The 21,782-nt window shown below is 37.7% G+C and overlaps 1 protein-coding gene and 1 long non-coding RNA gene across 5 annotated transcripts in view; both read left to right on the top strand.

Moving 5' to 3' along the window:
* Positions 1-18,367, top strand: part of wnk4a (WNK lysine deficient protein kinase 4a) — a 128,708-nt gene extending 110,341 nt beyond the window's left edge. For 2 of the 4 annotated variants that reach the window (XR_012387779.1, XR_012387778.1), the window contains exons 16-21: positions 2,103-2,824; positions 4,769-4,859; positions 9,727-10,197; positions 13,387-13,592; positions 15,344-15,447; positions 17,402-18,367. Coding sequence is in view for 2 of the 4 variants with exons in the window: in XM_021480207.3 (XP_021335882.2) it covers positions 2,103-2,824; positions 4,769-4,859; positions 9,727-10,276; positions 13,387-13,592; positions 15,344-15,447; positions 17,402-17,404 (1,676 nt within the window). In the remaining 2 variants the exon portion in view is untranslated. Of the gene's footprint in view, positions 1-2,102; positions 2,825-4,768; positions 4,860-9,726; positions 10,277-13,386; positions 13,593-15,343; positions 15,448-17,401 lie in introns of all 4 variants that reach the window. The other 2 variants (XM_021480207.3, XM_002663887.8) reach the window with 1 other exon arrangement.
* Positions 18,368-18,899: 532 nt separating this feature from the next.
* On the top strand, positions 18,900-21,074 carry LOC141376737 (uncharacterized). The gene is made up of 2 exons (XR_012387782.1): positions 18,900-19,375; positions 20,132-21,074. It is a non-coding gene; the product is annotated as an uncharacterized lncRNA (long non-coding RNA).
* The last annotated feature ends 708 nt before the right edge of the window (positions 21,075-21,782 follow it).

Here is a 21,782-nt window from a genome sequence, read left to right as displayed (position 1 = left end):
AGAGATGATTGGACAACAGAGCCTCGCATAAAAGTCAAACAGCAGCTACTACACTCTAAAAACATCCATAAATTAGCAGTGTAATTTAGTTTTAGTAGTTTTTCTGTATTTTTGTATTTATTTGCTGTTTATTTAGGGTTTTGAATTGCATATTAGGAGCTTGATATTTCCTCCGACAACTTTTAACCTTTGGAAATTTCGAAAAAGTGACTTTTATTAACATTTTTAGTAGTGATATATTGTCTGGGTTGCTGTCAGTACATTTTCTGTTATTTTCCAGACTTATCTCTCTATATATTATCTTTTCTTATACATTATATTATTTCAAACTACTAAAATGTCAATAAAAGTCACTTTGTTAAACTCTTAAAAAGTCTAAAATTTAAAAATCGAAATTTTAGGCCTTAAAATGTCTTAAATTCGCTGTTCTAGGTATTAAATATCTTTGCGCAGGTCTTATTTTTCCGATGTCCATGTAATCACGCATAACAGGGTTTTATGCGTTCCCAATATGCAATGCCAAGAGAGTGACTCCATAAGGTACACTGCACACACTTTGTGTACTGTGTAAAGTCGTGGATGCATGTCAGGATAACTAGTCCTTTAAATTGCTTAATCATTAATAGATAAGGTCTAGATTTGTAGGGTTCAATTCAATAAGTGCTTTATTGGCGTGACAAATGTTACAAATGTTTTGTTAAAGCATTTGTAAAGCTTACATTAAAAAGAACAAACACACACGCACACACACACACACACACACACACACACACACACACACACACACACACACACACACACACACACATATATATATATATATATATATATATATATATATATATATATATATATATATATATATATGTATGTATGTATGTAAATGTTTATAAATATATATATATATATTAAACACAGCAAATAATAGTATAGTATTATAATATATAGTATAGTAATAATTAAATACAAAAATAAATAAATAAAATAATAAATCAGAATAATAAATCAGCTCTCTCTTTCTGTCTCATTACCATTAGGTGAATAAATATAAGTGTGTGTGTGTGTGTGTGTGTATCTGTGCAGTGTGTGTTTATGCAGTATGTATGTGTATGCAGTGTGTATATGTAAAATGGTCGTTTATGTATATTTTACATGTAATGATAATGTACATGATTTATTTTATTAAGTGGTATCGATATGGCAAAAATTTTAACAAAAAGTATCGGTATCGTATTGAATTAAAATATTCTGTATCGCCCATCCCTATTGTGTATATTTTTTTTGGCTTGGAACAGCCTTCTGTTAAAAGATTTTTGCGTTCATCCTTGCTACAGGCAAAAACCCCAAAAACAAATAAACTTCATTGAAACGTATCGGTACTCGGTATCGGCGAGTACACAAATTAAAATACTCTTACTCGTATCGGTTTGTAAAAAAGGGGTATCGGTGCATCCCTACTTATACTGTAGCTAAATAATTTACTAATAAGCTGCTTATTATTAGATTAGTAAGGTAGTAATAGGGTTCAGTTGGGTAGGACTAGAGTTGTAAAATGAGATCATACCTAATAAGTGCTAATAATCAAATAATAATTGAATAATAGGCATGTTTCAGCTTAACATACCCCACAAAGAATGTTTTATAACTCTCTGATACTGCCCCTTTCAGGTTTTAATTGTAATTGTGGCATTTTATTGACTGTCGCTTTAAATTTAAATGAGATTGTGCTCTTTTCAAAAGAGGGCGGAGCTATAAATACCTGTGGGTCAGCATAGTGGCAGATTCAAGAACTAGACTAACGTCCTATGCTAATGAGGGAGAGATGGTCACTAGTGGGCGGGGCTTTCCCCCTCTGACACGTACAAAGGGAGAATGTCAATCAAAGTGTTTCTGCAGACTGTTTTTATCAAGTGTGATTATAAAAAATAAAACTAATAAATTTTTACCTTTAGAAGGTGGTTATATCCACACACAATTGCCACACAACTGTGTTTAAACACCTTATAAAAGTGATTTTTGCATTGTAGGTCCATTTTAATACATTAAGTTGTAAAGCTTTTGACAGTGTACTAATTCTCTTTCTCATTTCCCCCCTCTGGCAGGTTCTCATCACCCTCATCACATCCTGCCATCCTCAGTCTACCCTCCTGATCCCAGAATGCCTCACTCCAATCTACCTCACATGCAGCAATACATTCCCTCTTATATACCCGCCGGCACACACTTCCCCTTCCCCTACCCTCCTCACCCGGGCTCCCCAAAACCAGCGCACACTCCTCTATCCCGCGTCCACAGCAGTCCCGCATACACCCTCTCCTCCACCCCTGTGTCCCCCAGTCCGCTGAGCTCCGATATTCCTCCAGACATCAACATGATGTCTCCGGCTCCAGGCATGTGGCCGCCGCACACACAGCCTCTGTTTTCTCTGGCTAATGTCTTGTCTATGGCGATGAGCATGGCGCATTCCTTCATGCCCCCGCAGAACCTCGCGCAAACCATGCCGGGTTTCCAGCCGGGTTATCCTGCCATGTTTGCACCCCAGTATCCTCCATCTCAGGAGTATTACCAGACTGTAGACTCCCAGTTTCGAGATTCTCCAATGTCGCCTCCAAGTAGAGCATCTTCAGCTCCTGCCACGGGTGTCTCCAGATCAGTCCAGCAGGAAGCGTCAGCACGGGAAGGAGCGATGTTTGCCAAGGAAACCTGTCAGGATAATCCTCCGGACTTCAGATCTGCTTCCTCCAGGCTCCTACTGGAGCATCGGAGCAGTCCTGGATCATCATCGGGACGCTCGTCTTCACCCCGAGCGAGTCCTGACAGCAGGGTAAGACGCGCTTTGTGTATTTAATCTCTTCGTTTTCTGCTAGGGATGTACAGATCTTTAAAATAGAGATGAAAGTCACACTTTACTTTAAAGGGAACATGTTATGCCCCTTTTTACAAGATGTAAATAAGTCTCTGATGTCTCTAGAGTGTGTGTGTGTGTGTGTGTGTGTGTGTGTGTGTGTGTGTGTGTGTGTGTGTGTGTGTGTGTGTGTGAAGTTTCAGATCAAAATACCACACACATAATGTTTTATAACTCTTTTAAAGGGTCACGAAACACCAAAACACATGTGTTGAGCTGTTGACAGTCGTATATGTGTCCCACACTGCTAAAAACACTATTAGGACACCTATATTTCACTAAAAAGTGTAAATTGGTTGTTTTTGCGTTATTTCAAGCAAATTCGTACATCCGGTTTGAAACGAATTTTTGAAGCTGCGTCACGGTCATGAGATAATAGCGTGTATTCCAGCGTGCAGACTGGACGTCTGTGCCAGAGTGAGTCTTATTACGTCTTACAGTGTGCTGCATTAATGCATGAGTAAGGCTTGGTTCAAACCAATCAGCGCGCTCTATTGTGCAACTTCATTAATATTCATTACTGTCAGAGTGTTTAGACGACAGAAACGCCACATTGTGTTGGCAAAACAAGCGTGAAGTGTTGCTTTAATAGTTTGCTGGCGTTAAGTTATGTTTTTATTTTCTCTCTGTGAGAGCTCAGCTGGCGTCACGTGTGGATTAACAGTGTACGCGACGCTCGACAACAATAACTTACGTGTCTAAGGAGGATTATTGTTTACCTGAGAGCTGTTCTCATCTGCAAACGCTGAGATCCGGATTCACTTGTAGTCTTCTCTTAATAAAGAAACGGCTCTAGTTGCTGGTGATTGTCCTGTCTCTACAGATTTGGTAAGTGAGCGACCAGTGCTCTTTGTTTATTCAGTTCGTATTTTATTCGTATCAAACAAACTATTGCACCGAGTGTAAACAAGTTAGCACTAACAGTTACAACCAAACTATAACCTCGTGTTGGATTTTGTGACCGGAATAACACACGCGGCTTTCTGACACTACCTGCCGTGTGCATCTAAGTTTCCGGGAAATGCGGAGTTTTTTTTTCTCTCGTTCGCCGTGCGGTCTCAAACATTGCATGAAAATACACGTTTAGAGCAGCTCCTCGAATCAAATATCACGTTTGTCGTGAGGGGCATGAATGAATTCCCTGAATGAAAGAGCCAAACTGCAGTTAAAGTCCACCATTTAATAATTTGGCAAATAATTCGACTACAGATGTCCATGTAAACACAGTCACATTGTCCGCTGTGGGTGTGTGTTTTGACTCTGAAATTCAGCGCGCCCAAATAGACACTCCCACACCAAGCCTCTTTTCTTCCTCCGACACTCCCCCCTAAACAGAGCTGGACACGCCCACTTTTCTGACTTTTTCCAAAGTAGAGGTGTGAAAACACCCTGCTGAATCGAGGGGGTTTCATGGCCCTTTAAACTGACCCTCTGAGGCTTTGATCCTAATTGTGGCATTTTGGTGACTGTCGCTTTAAATTTAAATGAGATTGTGCTCTTTTTAAAAGAGGGCGGAGCTACAAACACCTATGTACAAAAACTTCTGGTAAAAAAAGCTTCCGGGATGTATTCGGCGCTCTCCAGAAATGTATCTAGGGGTACGTAATCAGAATGAGCCTGGGTTGAAACGTTTGGTTATTTAATTTTCACACTAAACTATTGCTAATATCTGGATCACATGCACAGATTGTTGAGTAAACGTGCAGCTCTGCTTGTGTTATGACGGTTTGTTTCCATAGTTTCCCGAGCATGCTTTATATCCCTGAATATCAAACTAATGTACCTACAAATGTGCTCATCCTCGCTTATGAAAGCCAGATGTGGAGGTTTGTCTGAATGAAGCGCTCGTGTGTTTTCTCCAAGGTGTCGTCATCTAGTCCTCGATCATTGTCCCCGCTGGCAGCGCTCGAGACTACCAGAGCCACACAGAGCCGAGAAAACTCTTTACCATCTGGTAAGACCTCTAAACATACACTATACACACACTTGTACAACTATCTTTATGGGGACTTCCCATAGACATAATGAGGTTTCTATTGAAGAGACTGCATAATCTATTCCCCTCTAGCCCTAAACTCTCAGTGGAAACACTCTGCACTTTTACTTGTTAAACATACTTCATTCTGTGTGTTATGAGTGGGTTTCCTCATGGGGAACAAACAAATGTCCCCAAAAGGTCAAATTTTTGTCCCCACAACATAAAAAATACAAGGTTCACACATACACACACACACACCCATGCAAATGCACGCACAGCCAGAGCCCTGCAGAGCCAAGACAACTCTTTACTATATGGTAAGACCTTTAAACACACTCTAACTCACACACATATACAGTACATGCAAACACACGCACAAACTGACACACTGTAATACACACACAAAAACACACTCTTAAGCACTGACACACTCAGACATACACATGGCTATGCAGTCACACACTTGCACGGACAGACACACAATCACACACTCACAGAACCTGTCACAATAGGAATAGTTACACTCTGTCACACACTTTCACACACAGACACCTTTATACACACATATACACACTCAGACTGACACACACAAACTAATACACACACACACACACACACACATTTACACTCAAACATACTTGCATACATGGTTTACTGGGACAAACACTCTCACATACACACACACACACACACACACACACAGCCACACATTCACATTAATACACACACACACAGTCATGCAGTCACACAATCACACAGACACACACGCACTCACAGAACAACCTAGACATTAATACATAATTTCACACTGACACACACACACACACACACACACACACACACACACACACACACACACACACACACACACACACACACACACACACACACACACACACACACACACACACACACACACACACACACAGGCATATTTACACACAGTCACACATGCACACACATACACAGAACCACATACACATTAATACATAATTCCACTCTGTCACAAACACTCACACACAGTCACACACACACTCACAGAACCACACACACATTAATACACACAATTACACTTACACACTTTCACACTCATACACACTCACTCACATAGACCCACACTGTAACACTTAAACACACACACACACACACACACACACACACACATTCATGCAGTGACACACTTTTACAGACAGTCACACACACGCACATACACACACTCACACAGACACATTTACACACAGACACACTCACAGAACCACATACACATTAATACACACAGTTACACTGTCACACACTTTCACACTCATACACAGTCACTCACATAGACCCACACTTAAACACACACACACAGATTCTCACACTCACAGAGACACACATTCATATAAATACACAGTCACAGACACGGTCACACAATCACACACAGGCACCGTCACACTCATACAAACACACAACTTTTCCTCACAAATGCAAATCTTTACCATCTTGACACAAAGATACTGACTTCTAAACACAAACACACACACACACATACACACACACACACACACACACACACACACACACACACACAACCAAAGCCTCGCAGTCAAGGCAAATCTTTACCATCTGGTAAGATCCTGACCTCTAAACACACACACACACACACACACACACACACACACAGTCATGCAGTGATACACTTTTACAGACATTTACACACAGACACACTCACAGAACCACATACAATTTAATACACACAGTTACACTGTCACACACTTTCACACTCATTTACATAGACTCACACTGTAACGCGCACACACACACACACACACACACACACACACACACACACACACACACACACACACACACACACACACACACACACTTATATTCTTCTTGCTGGCAGACTCGGGGCTGTGTTCTCGTAGTTTTATAATGTACTGTACATGGTTAAATCATCTCGCCGAGGGTTTGTGGACACCTAGTAAATGTGCCTGTGGAGGTCTTGCGCAACCACTGCCTTTTTTTTGTTCCTCGGTACAAAGCGTTGATGTGTTCCTGAAACCAGAGCAGTCTTGGCTGTGTTCAGAGTGGAATATAAACATCATACTTACTGAATATTACACACTAAATACTGCCGCATGACTGTCGGACTGTCAAAATACGGATGTGAAAAAGCAGTCCAGTCAAGTTGTTCGTCGTGAAAATTAAGATTATATATATATATATATATATATATATATAATATATATATATATATATATATATATATATATATATATATATTTATTTATTTATTTATTTATTTATTTTTTACGTTTATTTATGTGCTTTTTGCTGCAACAAAATACAGAAAAAAAAACAATTCAATACACTACAATATAATATAATACATATAGACTGTGGTGAAATATAAGTCGGGGAATACGACTAATAACAGTCATGGGGACTGCAGAACACAGCACACTTGTTAGATTGATGCAGACATTGATTTGTACCGCAAAGAGACCTCTATCTCACTCATGGCTTGTCCTCTCAAGTGGTGGAAAGACAATGCACAGCGTTACCCACTGCTGTCAACCTTGGCTAAATCATATCTCTCCGTCCCAGAAACCTCAGTCCCAAATGAGAGGGTTTTTTTCTGTTGCAGGGGACATGCCCAGATCCCAGCTTTTAGATTATAGTTATATGATAATTTTCCTTAAAATACCCATCTCTATCTAAGTGAGTGAGTGATTAAATGTTGAATGTGATGAGTTTTCAACAGTAATAAATTGAAACTTTAATTTTTTTTATATGGTTTAATAGTTTTTTGATATTAAAATTGAAAAATTGACGTTCCTGTTTGGAAACTTACAGATAGATGGCTAATTTGTGTGTCATTGATATGTTCAGTGCTAGGGTAAATAAACACTTTTGGCACTTGTTTCGAGTCTTTTCATTAGTTTTGTTTTTCCTGTTAATTATTCAATATATACCGTACCGTGCCATTCATACCTAGGTATTACAGTACCGTGAAATTCTGATACCGTTACATCCCTAATATTTTCCCAATATTCTTGTAATTTAAGACACAACCATATCAAGTGGGTTAGGGATCCTTCTGCTGTTTTACATCTATTACAGAGTGGAGATACCTGAGGAAAAATCGAATTCAGTTTCTCCTTCGATAACCTATGCAGGGTTTTAAATTGATCTAAATGATGTCTTACGTTAATTGAGCATGCATGTATATTCTCAAGGCCTTCTTCCCAACTTTCTGAATCTATCTCTAACCCTAATTCATTCTCCCAGGCTTGCTAAACTCTGGTTTCATCCACAACTTCCACTCTTAACACGATGCCATAGAAATACAACACAGCTCCTCGATGTATAGGACTAAATCTGTTCATTTCTTCAAGCACATTGTGTTGCTTTTAGGGTTGTAACGGTATGATTTTTTTACGGTATGATAATCGTCTAAAACAATACCATGGTTTGACGGTTTCGCGGTATACGGTATGTTACAAATGTTACAAAATAATAGAACAGTGAAGCAAATTTGACTTTTTCCAAATAATATATTTTTTAGTTACTATAAACAACACCACTTACAATGAACAAATAAAAAAATAAGAAAATAATAAATAATGTGTCAAAGTCCAAATAAAGTCCAAATAAACATGGTGCAAATCCTCAGTAAAAAAATAGATATAAATATTTACTATACTATAAATAGTTACATAACGAAACTAGATTCAATATGGAACATCCTCAGGTTTTATGTGCCAGCATGGATATGGTTGTCTGTGGATATGGATTTGGATATGGTTGTCACCTTCATTTGCGTCTTTTGAAAACAGCAAGAGCAGCACTTCGTCTTTGCTGTGTCACTGTTTTGTCATGTTTCTGTGCTGCTGTGCATGCAAAAGTACTTAGTATGAGAATTATTTCATGCAAAACTTTTTTTTTTGCGTTTTATTTAGCCGCGCATAAATGTATGCCTATCTCTCATTCCGTGTTGTTCAAAAAGCTCATTGTTGGTCCACAAACAAAAGCGAAACCTATGCTTATTGGTTGTGATATAGCGAGTTTGAACCAATCTAGGCATGGAGAAGGGACAATGCATCAATGTATCGTGTCTGGTTTGTCCGGAGACACAGTGACGAGCGTTTCTTTGTCAAATCAGCGTTGTCAAATTTTGATGACGTAACCGCACTGATTCCGGAGCCTCTGAAAGTCCGCGAATGTTATGTCATACAGCACTGGAAAGCTGAGATTCTCTTCTTCATGCCAATCTTTGAATCGTATGAATCGGATCAGCGGATCAAAAGTTATTAAACATTTAAGAGCAATACTTATTTTTAGCTGCGGGCTGCTGTCTCAGTCTTTAAGGGTTAAAACCGTTGATATGCAATTGTTCATGGTATGATAATCGTGCACGTTCAAATCGTGGTAGACCGTCATACCGGTATATTGTTACAACCCTAGTTGCTTTATAACATTAGAATTTGGTATGCGTTTTTTCACAAAATCTCCAATCTGTAGGTATCTGACAAAGTCAGAGAGATTGATATTGAATGCTATTTTTAATTGCTCAAATGAGGCAAATGTCCCATCTATATATAAATCCTCTATTTTTTGAATACCCTTCTTTTCCCATTGTGCAAAACCCATGTCAAGCAAATTAAGAGAATATTTAAGGAAATCAACACTGATGATTATGTGGTGTCATGGCTTAGCATGCAATGTAGTTATAATGGAGGTCAATGGGGCAAAAACAGCCCCCAACATAATGAAAGGGCGGTAAATTTGAACAATGCAAATTGTAAGGGTTAAAGTTATAAGTTAAACGCTTTTAAAAAGATTCTCTGTTTCACAGGGAGCCAGTGCAAAGAGGCTTTTACTGAGCCAAAGTCGACTGTGACTGTGGGCCGTTTTCAAGTGACCCCCAGTAAAGAGATTCCCGCTCCATCCAGATGCTCCGAAAGCGAAAACACACAAGCCCAGACTCCATCTGTCCTCCATTCGGATAATCCCATCAGGCCCCTGGATCAGCCTTTTTCAGCTCAAAATCCTCCTCAGTGTGATTTATCGATTTCTGCTGAGCCGCCCGAGGCCCGGAGCAATCAGGGAAACCAGGACAGAGACAGACAGGAGGTTAACGATGACGATGATTATGACGAAGGTGAAGATAAGAAGCAGAGGAGGAAAAAGAAGGGACGGAGAGTGGACTGCGGCCCGGGTCTCATGGGGACTTCGGTGGACAGCGGTTTTTCGGTGTGGGACGGACACGCAGGCAGCCCTCCGTATGCCACGCCCCTGCACAACCTGTGGATGAGCTACACCAGAAGCTCCTCCTACATGAGCAGCGACGAATCTGAGAGCGAGGATGAGGAGATGTGGGAGGAGCTACAGCAGCTCAGGGAGAAGTAAGACACATTTGTTACTCACTTTTATTGTTGTATTATATATTGTAATGTTGTATTGTATTTATGTATGCTATTTAACTGCAGGTTGTTAGCCCCTCGGTTTATTTGTTCCCAATTTTTGTTTAATGGAGCGATTTCTTTTTTTTTTTCAACACATTTCTAAACATAATAGTTTTAATATCTCATTTCTAATAACTGATTTCTTTTATCTTTGTCATGATGACAGTAAATAATACTTGACTAGATATTTTTCTAGATACTAGTATTCAGCTTAAAGTGACATTTAAAGGCTTAACTAGGTTAATTAGGGTAATTAGGCAAGTTATTGTATAACGATGGTTTGTTCTGTAGACTATCGAAAAATATATAGCTTAAAGGCTAATAATATTGACCTGAAAATGGTTTAAAAAAAATTTAAAACTGCTTTTATTCTAGTGGAAATTAAACAAATAAAACTTTCTCCAGAAGAAAAAATATTATCAGACATACTGTGAAAAATTCCTGAATCTGTTAAACATCATTTGGGAAATATTTAAAAAAAAGAAAACAAAATCACGAGTCATTATAATTCTGACTTCAACTCTGTATTATAACTTTAACTGTTAAATGCTTTTAGTTCTTACATAATTGCTTAAAGTTATCAGTGACTAATGAAGTTATGGTTTTCTGAGTTTTGTTCATAACGCAATAATGTGCACCTTTTGTAAAGCTGCTTGGAAGCAATAATTATTGTGAAAGCGCTGTACAAATAAACTTGAATTGAATTGAACTTGAATATTGCTGTTAGGCTACGGCAAAGAGCTTAGAATGACCAAGAGGCGACACTCTAGTGTAATTTGGGAAACAGCCACTAGAGGGCGCGGCGGCCATTTTGGAATGAAAACTCCCAATAGGGTATATGCCGAGCTAGTGCTGTTCCCATGCTGATACACTTCCGGTGACCGGTTATTGTGAACTTTTTTCCATTTTATACGGTTCCTTATACAGCATCGATGTTGTAATGTCATTAAAATACATTCAGTTAAATAAACTTTAGCATTTATTTAGTTGCTCAAGCGTAAAACGAGACAAAAAGCGGTTTACTCGCACGTGCCCGTCAGAATCGGCAGGCTAACGCAGAAGTTCCATTGAATATACTGAGGTAAAATAAATGCTCATATTATAAAGAGATGGCGGGGGAAATGTAATTTAATGCAGTGCTTCATGTACAATCTGAGACCCACTTTAAATCGGATATAACTCAGCTAGTGGAGATCGCTGATTTTTAAAGAAAACATACCTTAAACGCACTGGATTTTGCATTGGCATTCAATTCGCTGGAAGCGCTTAACCCAGGTTACTGGCAAATTAAAAGTCCCATTAGCATGCTTCAGCACATACCCCATAGAACTACAGCATATTATAAGTCAGTAAAATAAACTATTAAAAGTGCTGATGATTGTGATAATAAGTGTTGTATTGTCATCTTCCAGGTTGTATCCCAGCTTTAATGCGCTTTTTAAATAAATAAATAAAAAACAAAGCAGCTGCTTGCCATCGCGACAGTAATGAGATCCAATGGACGGCCGATCACTTTCACTCCAAAATGGCGGAATCCAGGGCTGCTGCTGGCCGCTGCTGTCGCAATGGAACGTTCTATTGAGTGTCGCCTCTTGGTCAGTCTAAGCCAGAGGTCTCAAACTCGCGGCCCGCGGGCCATTTGCGGCCCTCAGTGCAATATTTTGTGGCCCGCGCCGACCGCTGTACACTGACAGAATCAGCGGAGCGGGGAAAGAGAGCGCTCCCCGCTCCGCTGATTCTATCCTTACACAGCGGTCACTGGCATTCCCCAATCGCCGTGTAAACAAAGGGGCGGGGATGCTGGTGACGTCACCACGCACCCCGCCCCTTTGTTAGATGCTGTGACGGGCGGGAGGGAACTCGAGGGAACTCGCGCCTGCCAGAACCAAGGTAAGCTGTTCCCGCCCCTGCCTGCCACTTAGCTACTGTTACTATTAATAATAATAATAATAATAATAATAATAATAATAATAATAATAACAATAATACATATTAGAGTGATTTCTGAAGGATCATGTGACTGAAGACTGGAGTAATGAAGCTGAAAACTGGAAGAAACGATTAAGTTAAATGATAAGCTACTTTTGAACAGTTATTTTATAGTGCAATAATATTTCACAATATTACAATGTGTACTGTATTTTTGATTCAATAAATGCAGCCTTGGTGAGCAGAAGAAGCTAATTTTAAAACGTTTTAAAATCTGAAATCTGAAAACTTTTGACCGGTAGTGTACAGATTCTTTTTCAAAAATGTATTTTTTAGAATTTCCTTTAATATTATTTCTTCTGGAGAAAGTCTTATCTTTTTTATTTTGGCTAGAATAAAAGCAGTTTAATTTTTTTAAAAAACCATTTTAAGGTCAATATTATATATATATATATATATATATATATATATATATATATATATATATATATATATATATATATATATATATATATATATATATAAATATATATATATATAATATTATATTATTATAATATATTATTAAGCAATTTAAAGCAGAGTTAATATTATTTAAGCAATTTTATTTTTTGATTATCTACAGAACAAAACCTTGTTATTCATTGTTAAATGATTTGCCGAATTACTCCAACCCACCTAATTAACCGAGTTAAGACTTTAAATGTCAATTTGAGCTGAAAGTACCCTGAAATTGTCTAGTAAAATATTATAAATCAGTTATTAGAAATTAGTTATTAAAACTGTAATGTTTAGAAATGTGTTAAACAGAAAAATATATTAAATTTAACAGGAGGGCTAACAGTTCTGACTTCAACCTTATACTACTTGCATTTTGTCAGTAATTGTTTGAGAAATATTGCGATTAGTTAATCTAGTATTATTTATTGCTGTGGTATCAATAATTCTGAAAGGACTCATTTTAATATAATTTCGACCTTATTTCCAGCAAAGAACTGCACACTTGAGAATAAAGATAAAGATTTTTATCAAATCGTCTTCTCCCAGTCTTGTTGAAGAGCCATGATTCCAGTGCTTTAGTGATGCTTATTGCTGTGAAACTTCTGTTGTGTGTGTGTTAGGCACCTGTGTGAGGTTCAGTCTCTGCAGACGGTGCAGAAGCGAGAGATTGAGGAGCTGTATGCAAAGATGGGCAAGGTTCCTCCTCCGTGTATCGTGTCTCCAGCAGCGATGCTGTCCAGCCGCCAGCGCAGACTGTCTAAAGGAGGAAACTTTCCGTCATCTCGCAGGAACAGCCTCCAGAGGCTCGACATCCTCCCTTTAACAGGTTCAACATTATTTGAGGTTTATTATTGATGTTTTTAATGGATTAATTCTCCCTATAAAACCTAACTTAACACAAAAGAAGATATTTTGAGGAATGTTGGAAAACGGTAACCATTGATTTCCAGAGGATTTGATTTTCCTACTATGGAAGTCAATGGTTACCGGTTTTCAGCATTCCTCAAAATATCTTTTTTAGTGTTCAACAAAAGAAAGAAGATAAAGAAATTAAAGAAAAAAAGAGAGAAAAAAAATATTTGAAGACTGTTGGAAACCGGTAACCATTGACTTCCATATTATTTAATTTTCTTACTATAAAAGTCAGTGGTTACTGGTTTTCATCATTATTCAAAATATCTTTTATCAATCTTTTTTTTTTGATCAAATTATTTGTTACAAATCTCTTGAAGATTAAGAAATGCTTTAGAAGTATTGTTCATTGTTCATTTTAAGATTCATAGTTAAGGGGATAAACCCCCAAAATAAAAATTTACACACTATTTACTCTCTCATCATGTGGTAACAAATTGTATGAGTTTCTTCCCTCTGTTGAACACATAGGAAGATATTTTAAAGAATGTTGGAAATCGGTAACCATTGACTTCAATAGTATTTGACTTGCATAATAGGAAAATCAAATACAATGGAAGTCAATGGTTACCGATTTTCAGCATTCATCAAAATATATATATTTTAGAGTTCAGCAAAAGAAAGAAGATAAAGATATTAAATGAAAGGATAAAAAAGAAGATACTTTGAAAAATGTTGGAAATCAGTAACCATTGATTTGCATAGTAGGAAAATCAAATGCTATGGAAGTAAATGGTTACTGTTTTCAGCATTCCTCAAAATGTATTTTTAATGTTCAACAAAACTAAGAAGATAAAGATATTATTTAAAAAAAAGGAAAAAAGAAGATTTTTTGATAAATGTTAACTTCAGTGACATTTTATTTTTCATTTTAAGTAGCATATTTTAAAGGGATATTCACACAAAAATATTTTCTCTCCCTAAAGTGGTACAAATTTGTTTAAGTTTCTTTCGTTTGTTGACCACACAAAAGAACAAATTTTTAAGAATGTTGGAAACCGGTAACCATTGACTTCCATAGTATTTGACTTGCATAGCAGGAAAATTAAATGCAATGGAAGTCAATGGTTACCAGTTTTCAGCATTCTTCAAATATATATTTTTTACGTTCAACAAAAGAAAAAAGACAAAGATACTAAAGAAAAAGAAGATATTTTGAAGAATGTTGAAAACTGGTAACCATTGACTTTCATGACATTGTATTTTTCATTTTAAGTTGCAAGTTTTAAGAGGATAGTTCACTCAAAAATTAAAATTAAATTATTATTTACTCTTCCTCAAGTGGTTACAAATCTTTTTCTTTTGTTAAATGCTAAAGAAGATATTTTAAAGAATGCTGAAAACCGGTAACCATTCACTTCTATAGTAAAAAAATAAAAACAAATACTATGGAAGTCAATGGTTACAGGCTACCAGCTTTCTTCAAGTTATCTTCTTTTGTGTTTAACAGAAAAACCAAAGTCAAGCAGGTTTGCAAGGCTGAGTAAATGATGACAGAATGTTCATTTTTGGGTGAACTATCCCTTTAACGAATGTTACCTTATTTTAAATCTTAATTATGAACTTAATTATCATAACCAGTATGATTAAAAGCTTTAGACGTATTTGTCATTGTTATTTAGAGCTGGAAAGAGCAGATGCTGAGCGTGTTTTTTTACTCCTCAGGCATCATGAGGAAGAACTCTCTTAGCGGCGACAGCAGCAGCAGTTCACAGGAGGGCTCACGGCACACTAAAGGAGTCACTTTCGCTGCTGATTTCACCAGAATGGTATGGACCCTTTTCACATTTCCGGGTTTCTCAGTAGCAGAGCTCAGCATAGTTGGTAGATGATGTAATACAAACGTAAATACATTTACATATACATGCGTTTAAAAAAAATAAATCTAAATATTCAAAACTTTCAAGGATTTCAAGGGTCCATTCTTTGTTTTTTGTTTTAAACCCTTAGCAGATTAAAGCCTGAAAGGTTATCAGCAGCTGTTGTATAAGACTGAAGGCCTTAATTCTGCAAAAACAAGAGGCGGGGTGTAATTCATCCCACATTTACACGACTATTTACCACAAGCCAAACAGACAAAACATTGATCTGAGACGTAATAATTTAGTAACTCCTTCATTAAATGCAAAACAGCTGAATGGAGCCGTCACTAAACCTACTTATTAAACACAAGATGGCGCCAAACAGTGGCGTAAAAAATAAGCATATACACTCACCGGCCACTTTATTAGGTACACCTTACTAGTAGCTTGTTGGACTCCCTTTTGCCTTCAGAACTGCCTTAATCCTTCGTGGCATAGATTCAGCAAGCTGCTGGAAATATTCCTCAGAGATTTTGCTCTATATTGACATGGTAGCATCACGCAGTTGATGTAGATTTGTCGGCTGCACATGCAAGATGCCAATCTTCCGTACCACCACATCCCTAAGGTGCTCTATTGGATTGAGATCTGGTGATCGTGGAGGCCATTTGAGTACAGTGAACTCATTGTCATGTTCAAGAAACCAGTCTGAGATGATTCACGCTTCATGACATGGTGCATTATCCTGCTGGAAGCAGCCATCAGAAGATGAGCACACTGTGGTCATAAAGGGATGGACGTGGTCAGCAGCAATACTCAAGTAGGCTGTGGTGTTGACATGATGCTCAATTGGTACTAATAGGCCCAAAGTGTGCCAAGAAAATATCCCCCACACCATTACACCACCAGCCTGAACCGCTGATACAAGGCAGGATGGATCCATGCTTTCATGTTGTTGACACCAAAATCTGAGCCGACCATCTGAATGTGGCAGCAGAAATGGAGACTCATCAGAGCAGACAGCGTTTCTCCAATCTTCTATTGTCCAGTTTTGGTGAGTCTGTGTGAATTGTAGCCTCAGTTTCCTGTTCTTAGCTGACAGGAGCGGCACCCGGTGTGGTCTTCTGCTGCTGTAGCCCATCCGCCTCAAGGTTGGACGTGTTGTGTGTTCAGAGATGCTCTTCTGCAGACCTCGGTTGTAACGAGTGCTTATTTGAGTTACTGTTGCCTTTTTATCAGCTGGAACCAGTCTGGCCATTCTCCTCTGACCTCTGACATCAACAAGGTTTTGTATCCACAGAACTGCCGCTCACTGAATATTTCCTCTTTTTCAGACCATTCTCAGTAAACCCTAGAGATGGTTGTGCGTGAAAATCCCAGTAGATCAGCAGTTTCTGAAATACTCAGACCAGTCTGGCACCAAAAGCCATGCCACGTTCAAAGTCACTTAAATCACCCCCATTCTGATGCTCAGTGTGAACTGCCGCAGTTCGTCTTGACCATGTCTACATGCCTAAATGCATTGAGTTGCTGCCATGCGATTGGCTGATTAGACATTTGTGTTAACAAGCAGTTGTACCTAATAAAGTGGCCGGCGAGTGTAAATATGGATTTTCTCTCATACGTTATATTGTTTCAAGCTACTAGAACGTCAATAAAAGTCACTTTGTTAAACTGTAGAGTTCAATTTTCAACATCAGAAGTCGACAGAGCAGAGATCAACGTCCCATAATGCAATTCACAACCGTAAATAAACAGAAACTGTTGATTAACAGTGCACATTATATCCTTTTTTTTTTTAGTTATGAGGTGTTAAATGTCGTTTGATAAGCGGAAATCATGCCAGGCACAAATTGTTGAAGTTTTGCGTGATGCATTGAGATCTGAATATCATTTCTCGTTTGTGTGTTTTTTCCATCAGTAATCCGTATCTCCAGCCTGATTCGGTGACGGGACGACACACACCTGACTACCTCATTCATCTGTGACTGCTTTCACCACAGCAAATCCAGTCACACATACAGTACTGACAGACTGGATTATTGTAAAATCTAATGTACAGTTTCCTCGTGCTCTTCTGCACACTTGATTCTGTGAACAGCCAATGTTTTTTTTTTTTTTGACGCTGTGACGTTTTCTCTGAAGACCCATTCAGTATCTCTCTTTTGCACTTTCTAAAAAAAAAAAACACCGCCTGGACCTGCTGAACGGGCAGACATCTGAATCAACAGTCCACTACTGGACATCAGACGTCCTGCTGTTTCTGTTCGACTGCCTGTGTAGAAACACCAAATCATCACGCAATACTCAAACCGCCAGCAGATCCTGATCTACTTCAGCTATTACCGGCTCAACCGGGTCTCTTTTACATGGGAGTTGTCATGTTTCTGCTGTCGAATTTATTAAATCTAAAATAAATAATTACAAATATTAATGTATTTCTTCCAGTTCTGACTTTTAGTGCCAGAATTGAAAGAATCTTGAGTCTAGTGATAGTGGGAAAGTCTGAATTGCAAGAAATAAATCAGAATTCTGAGAGCCTATGAATTCAGAATTGAGCGATTGAGAGTCAAAATTGCAAAAATAAATATTTAAATAATTTCTTTTATATAATTTTAATCTCAAGACAGACATATTTCTGTTTTTTTTATGTTTCAAATATAATATTGTAATATATAATATTATATAATATATAATATAATAAAATTATTGCAGAACATGCAGAATTACTGAAAGTAATCTACACTACCTGACAAAAGTCTTGTCGTCCATCCCAGTTGTAGAAGCAACAAATAACAACTTGACTTCTAGTTGATCATTTGGAAAAGTGGCAGAAGGTCGATTTTTCCTGATGAATTCTGTTGAGCTGCATGACAATCATCACAAATACTGCAGAAGACCTACTAGAACCGGCATGGACCCAAGATCCTCACAGAAATCAGTCAGAAAAGTCATGGTTTGGGGTTACATTCAGTATGGGGGAGTGTGAGAGATCTGCAACATCAACAGCCTGAGGTATCAAGACATTTGTGCTGCCCATTACATTACAAACCACAGGAGAGGGACAATTCTCCAGCAGGATAGCGCTCCCTCTCATACTTCAGCCTCCACATCAAAGCTCCTGAAAGCGAAGAAGGTCAAGGTGCTTCAGGATTGGCCAGCCCAGTCACAAGACATGAACATTATTGAGCACTTCTGGGGTAAGATGAAAGAGGAGGCATTGAAGATGAATCCAAAAAATCTTGATGAACTCTGGGAGTCCTGCAAGAGTGTTTTGTCTAAGCAAAGTCAGACCTTACTGTCCTAAATAAAAAAAAATAAAAAAATCAAGGCATGATTTTATTGTGGTAAAATAAGTGTAATCTAGAGGCCTTATATATATATATATATATATATATATATATATATAAGCCTCTTCTGATAACAAATGATAAACTAGAAGTCAAGTTATTATATGTTGTTAATAAAACCTGCATAGGTGACAGGACTTTTGTCAGGTAGTGTAGATAAAAAGTCCTAAATCTGTGAAAAACCTGAAATAAAAGATGCAGAATTATGAATCTCAAATCCCTACAGAGCTTATAAACATAATTTCTGGAGTTAACAATGTATTTTTTGCAACGTTTGACTTATAATAACTCAAAATTGTGAGGAAAAATGTTTTAAAAACTTTTCAAGTTTTATTTTTTTTTATCACAACCGAAATGTACTTCAATCCTTTTATAATAATAGTTAAAATGTGAATAAAAACATGTATACATTTAGTGTGGGATGGGTTAAATATATATTATTTTTGCATTGATTATTACCCTGCTGAAATAAACGGCTTAAACCAGCCTAAGCTGGTTTTAGAGGGGTTTTAGAAAATTTCCAGGCTTGTTTCTGCATGGTCTTAGTTGGTCAGGCTGGAAAATGACGAGCTAAAACCAGCTTGACCAGCCTGGTTTAAGATGGACATACAGTTGAAGTCAGAATTATTAACCCCCTGTTTATTTTTTCCCCTCATTTCCTGTTTAACGGAGAGCAGATTTTTATCAACACATTACTAAACATAATAGTTTTAATAACTCACCTCTAATAACTGATTTATTTTCTCTTTGTCATGATGACAGCACATAATATTTGAGTAGATATTTTTAAGACACTTCTATACAGCTTAAAGTGACATTTAAAGGCTTAACTAGGATAACAAGGCAGGTTAGGGTAATTAGGCAAGTTATTATATAACTATGGTTTGTTCTGTACACTATCAAAAAATATATAGCTTAAAGGGGCTTATTATTTTGTCCTTAAAATTGTTTTTAATAAATTAAAATTGCTTTTATTCTAGCCTAAATAAAACAAATAAGACTTTCTACAGAGGAAAAAATATTATCAGACATCCTGTGAAAATTTCCTTGCTCTGTTAAACATCATTTGGGAATTAAAAAATATTTTTTAATTGATAAAAAATTTCATAAAAAATTATATATATATATATATATATATATATATATATATATATATATATATATATATATATATATATATATATATAATAATAATGATTATCATACATTTTTTAAATTAATAAAAAATAATAACTAAAAAGGGGGCTAATAATTCTGACTTCAAATGTAGCTAGTTTTAACTGGTCTCCCACCCTGGCTAGGCTGGTCAAGCTGGTTTTAGCTGATTATAAGACCAGGCTGGAAATGTCTGAAAGCAGTCTGAAAATGGCCAAAACCGCTCTAAATCCAGGCCGGTCGACCAGCTAAAACAAGCCAATCAGCTTGTTTTTTTCAGCAGGGTATGAGATTTTTGTCTTTTGAGATGCAAAACTTCTTATCCTGGAAGTCTCTTTATGTACATATACATATATTTGTATGTCTTTCATCAGTCCATGACTGACTTTAATGTATTAATTAAACCAAAAATCAGCCATAAAGTTCAATTGTAAATGATATGCACACTGCACTTTGGCATAAGGATCGACATCCTGAACAATAGTCATTAATAACCCATCGACTGCTGATGTTTACAAAGGGCAGTCCATAAAAGTGCATTCATTAGCTTTATCGTATTATAACAGACTTCTTCACGTTTATGCTTCGTGTAGACTTCGCTCTGAATCATTGTGTGGTGAAATCACTGTTTATTTTCTGAATTAACTTATGAGAAGTCTACCTGCATGCTGTTGAAGAGGGAATCTGAATATATTTAAGCGTAAATGGATGTTGAATGCAGCATAAATGCTTATAACGTATAAAAACTTGGCTTTTGGGTTTCTCTCGGGTTGTATTTCCATTTCCACGCAGAACGAAGAGTTCTAAACGCAGCATCTTTACAATGACGAGCCAAGATTGATCCGTGACTCATTAGTAACTGTGAAAACTCCTATGAATGCCTTTTGTATGTGCCGTGAACGAGTCTGCATTCGCTTACAGACACAAACAAAGCCAATATGTGCTTCAGATTGAGATAAATGTGACTTCATGCTCTGATCGCTTCAACGTGCACTGCAACACTTCCATGCTGTGCCTTCTGATCGTGTATTATATTATATTCAAAATCATGTTTGTACATTAAAGTCAATAAAAATAGCTATAAATAAAGATTAGTGGTTGGGTTTTCATTTTAGACCAAGGCTGTGACCACATCTTGAACAAAATATTTAGCACTGATATCAGTTTCAGTATGAACGCTAATTTAAATTATCCAGCTTAAACCAGCCTAGGCTGGTTGGCTGGTTTTAGCTGGTCGACCAGGCTGGTTTCAGAGGGGTTTTGGCCACTTCCAGGCTGATTTCCAGCCTGGTCTTAGCTGGTCAGGCTGGAAAATGACCAGCTAAATCCAGCTAAAACCAGCTTGACCAGCCTGGTTTAAGCTGGACATAGCTGGTTTTGGCTGGGCTCCCAGCCTGATAGGCTGGTCAAGCTGATTTTAGCTGGTCATCTCCCAGCCTAACCAGCTAAGACCAGGCTGGAAATGGCCAAAACCCCTCTAAAACCAGGCTGGTTGACCAGCTAAAACCAGCCAACCAGCCTAAGCTGGTTTAAGCTGGATTTTTCAGCAGGTTTGTTGTGTTAAAATGCTAATTAGATGAGAATCCAGCAGATTCAAAGTCCCCTTAAGGTATTTAAGGTGTGTATTCTATAGTCTATAGATCAGGGGTCACCAAACTCGTTCCTGGAGGTCCGGTGCGCTGCAGGGTTTAGCTCAGGGTTTGCCTCAACACACCTGCCTGGGTGTTTTAAGTATACCTAGTAAGATCTTGATTGGCTTGTTCAGGTGTGTCTGATTAGGGTTGGAGCTAAAATCTG

This window comes from Danio rerio, chromosome 12, assembly GCF_049306965.1.
Source record: "Danio rerio strain Tuebingen ecotype United States chromosome 12, GRCz12tu, whole genome shotgun sequence".
Taxonomy (NCBI): Eukaryota; Metazoa; Chordata; class Actinopteri; order Cypriniformes; family Danionidae; genus Danio; species Danio rerio.
Note: the sequence above shows the minus strand (reverse complement) of the source record. Positions and strands in the feature narration are given on the sequence as shown.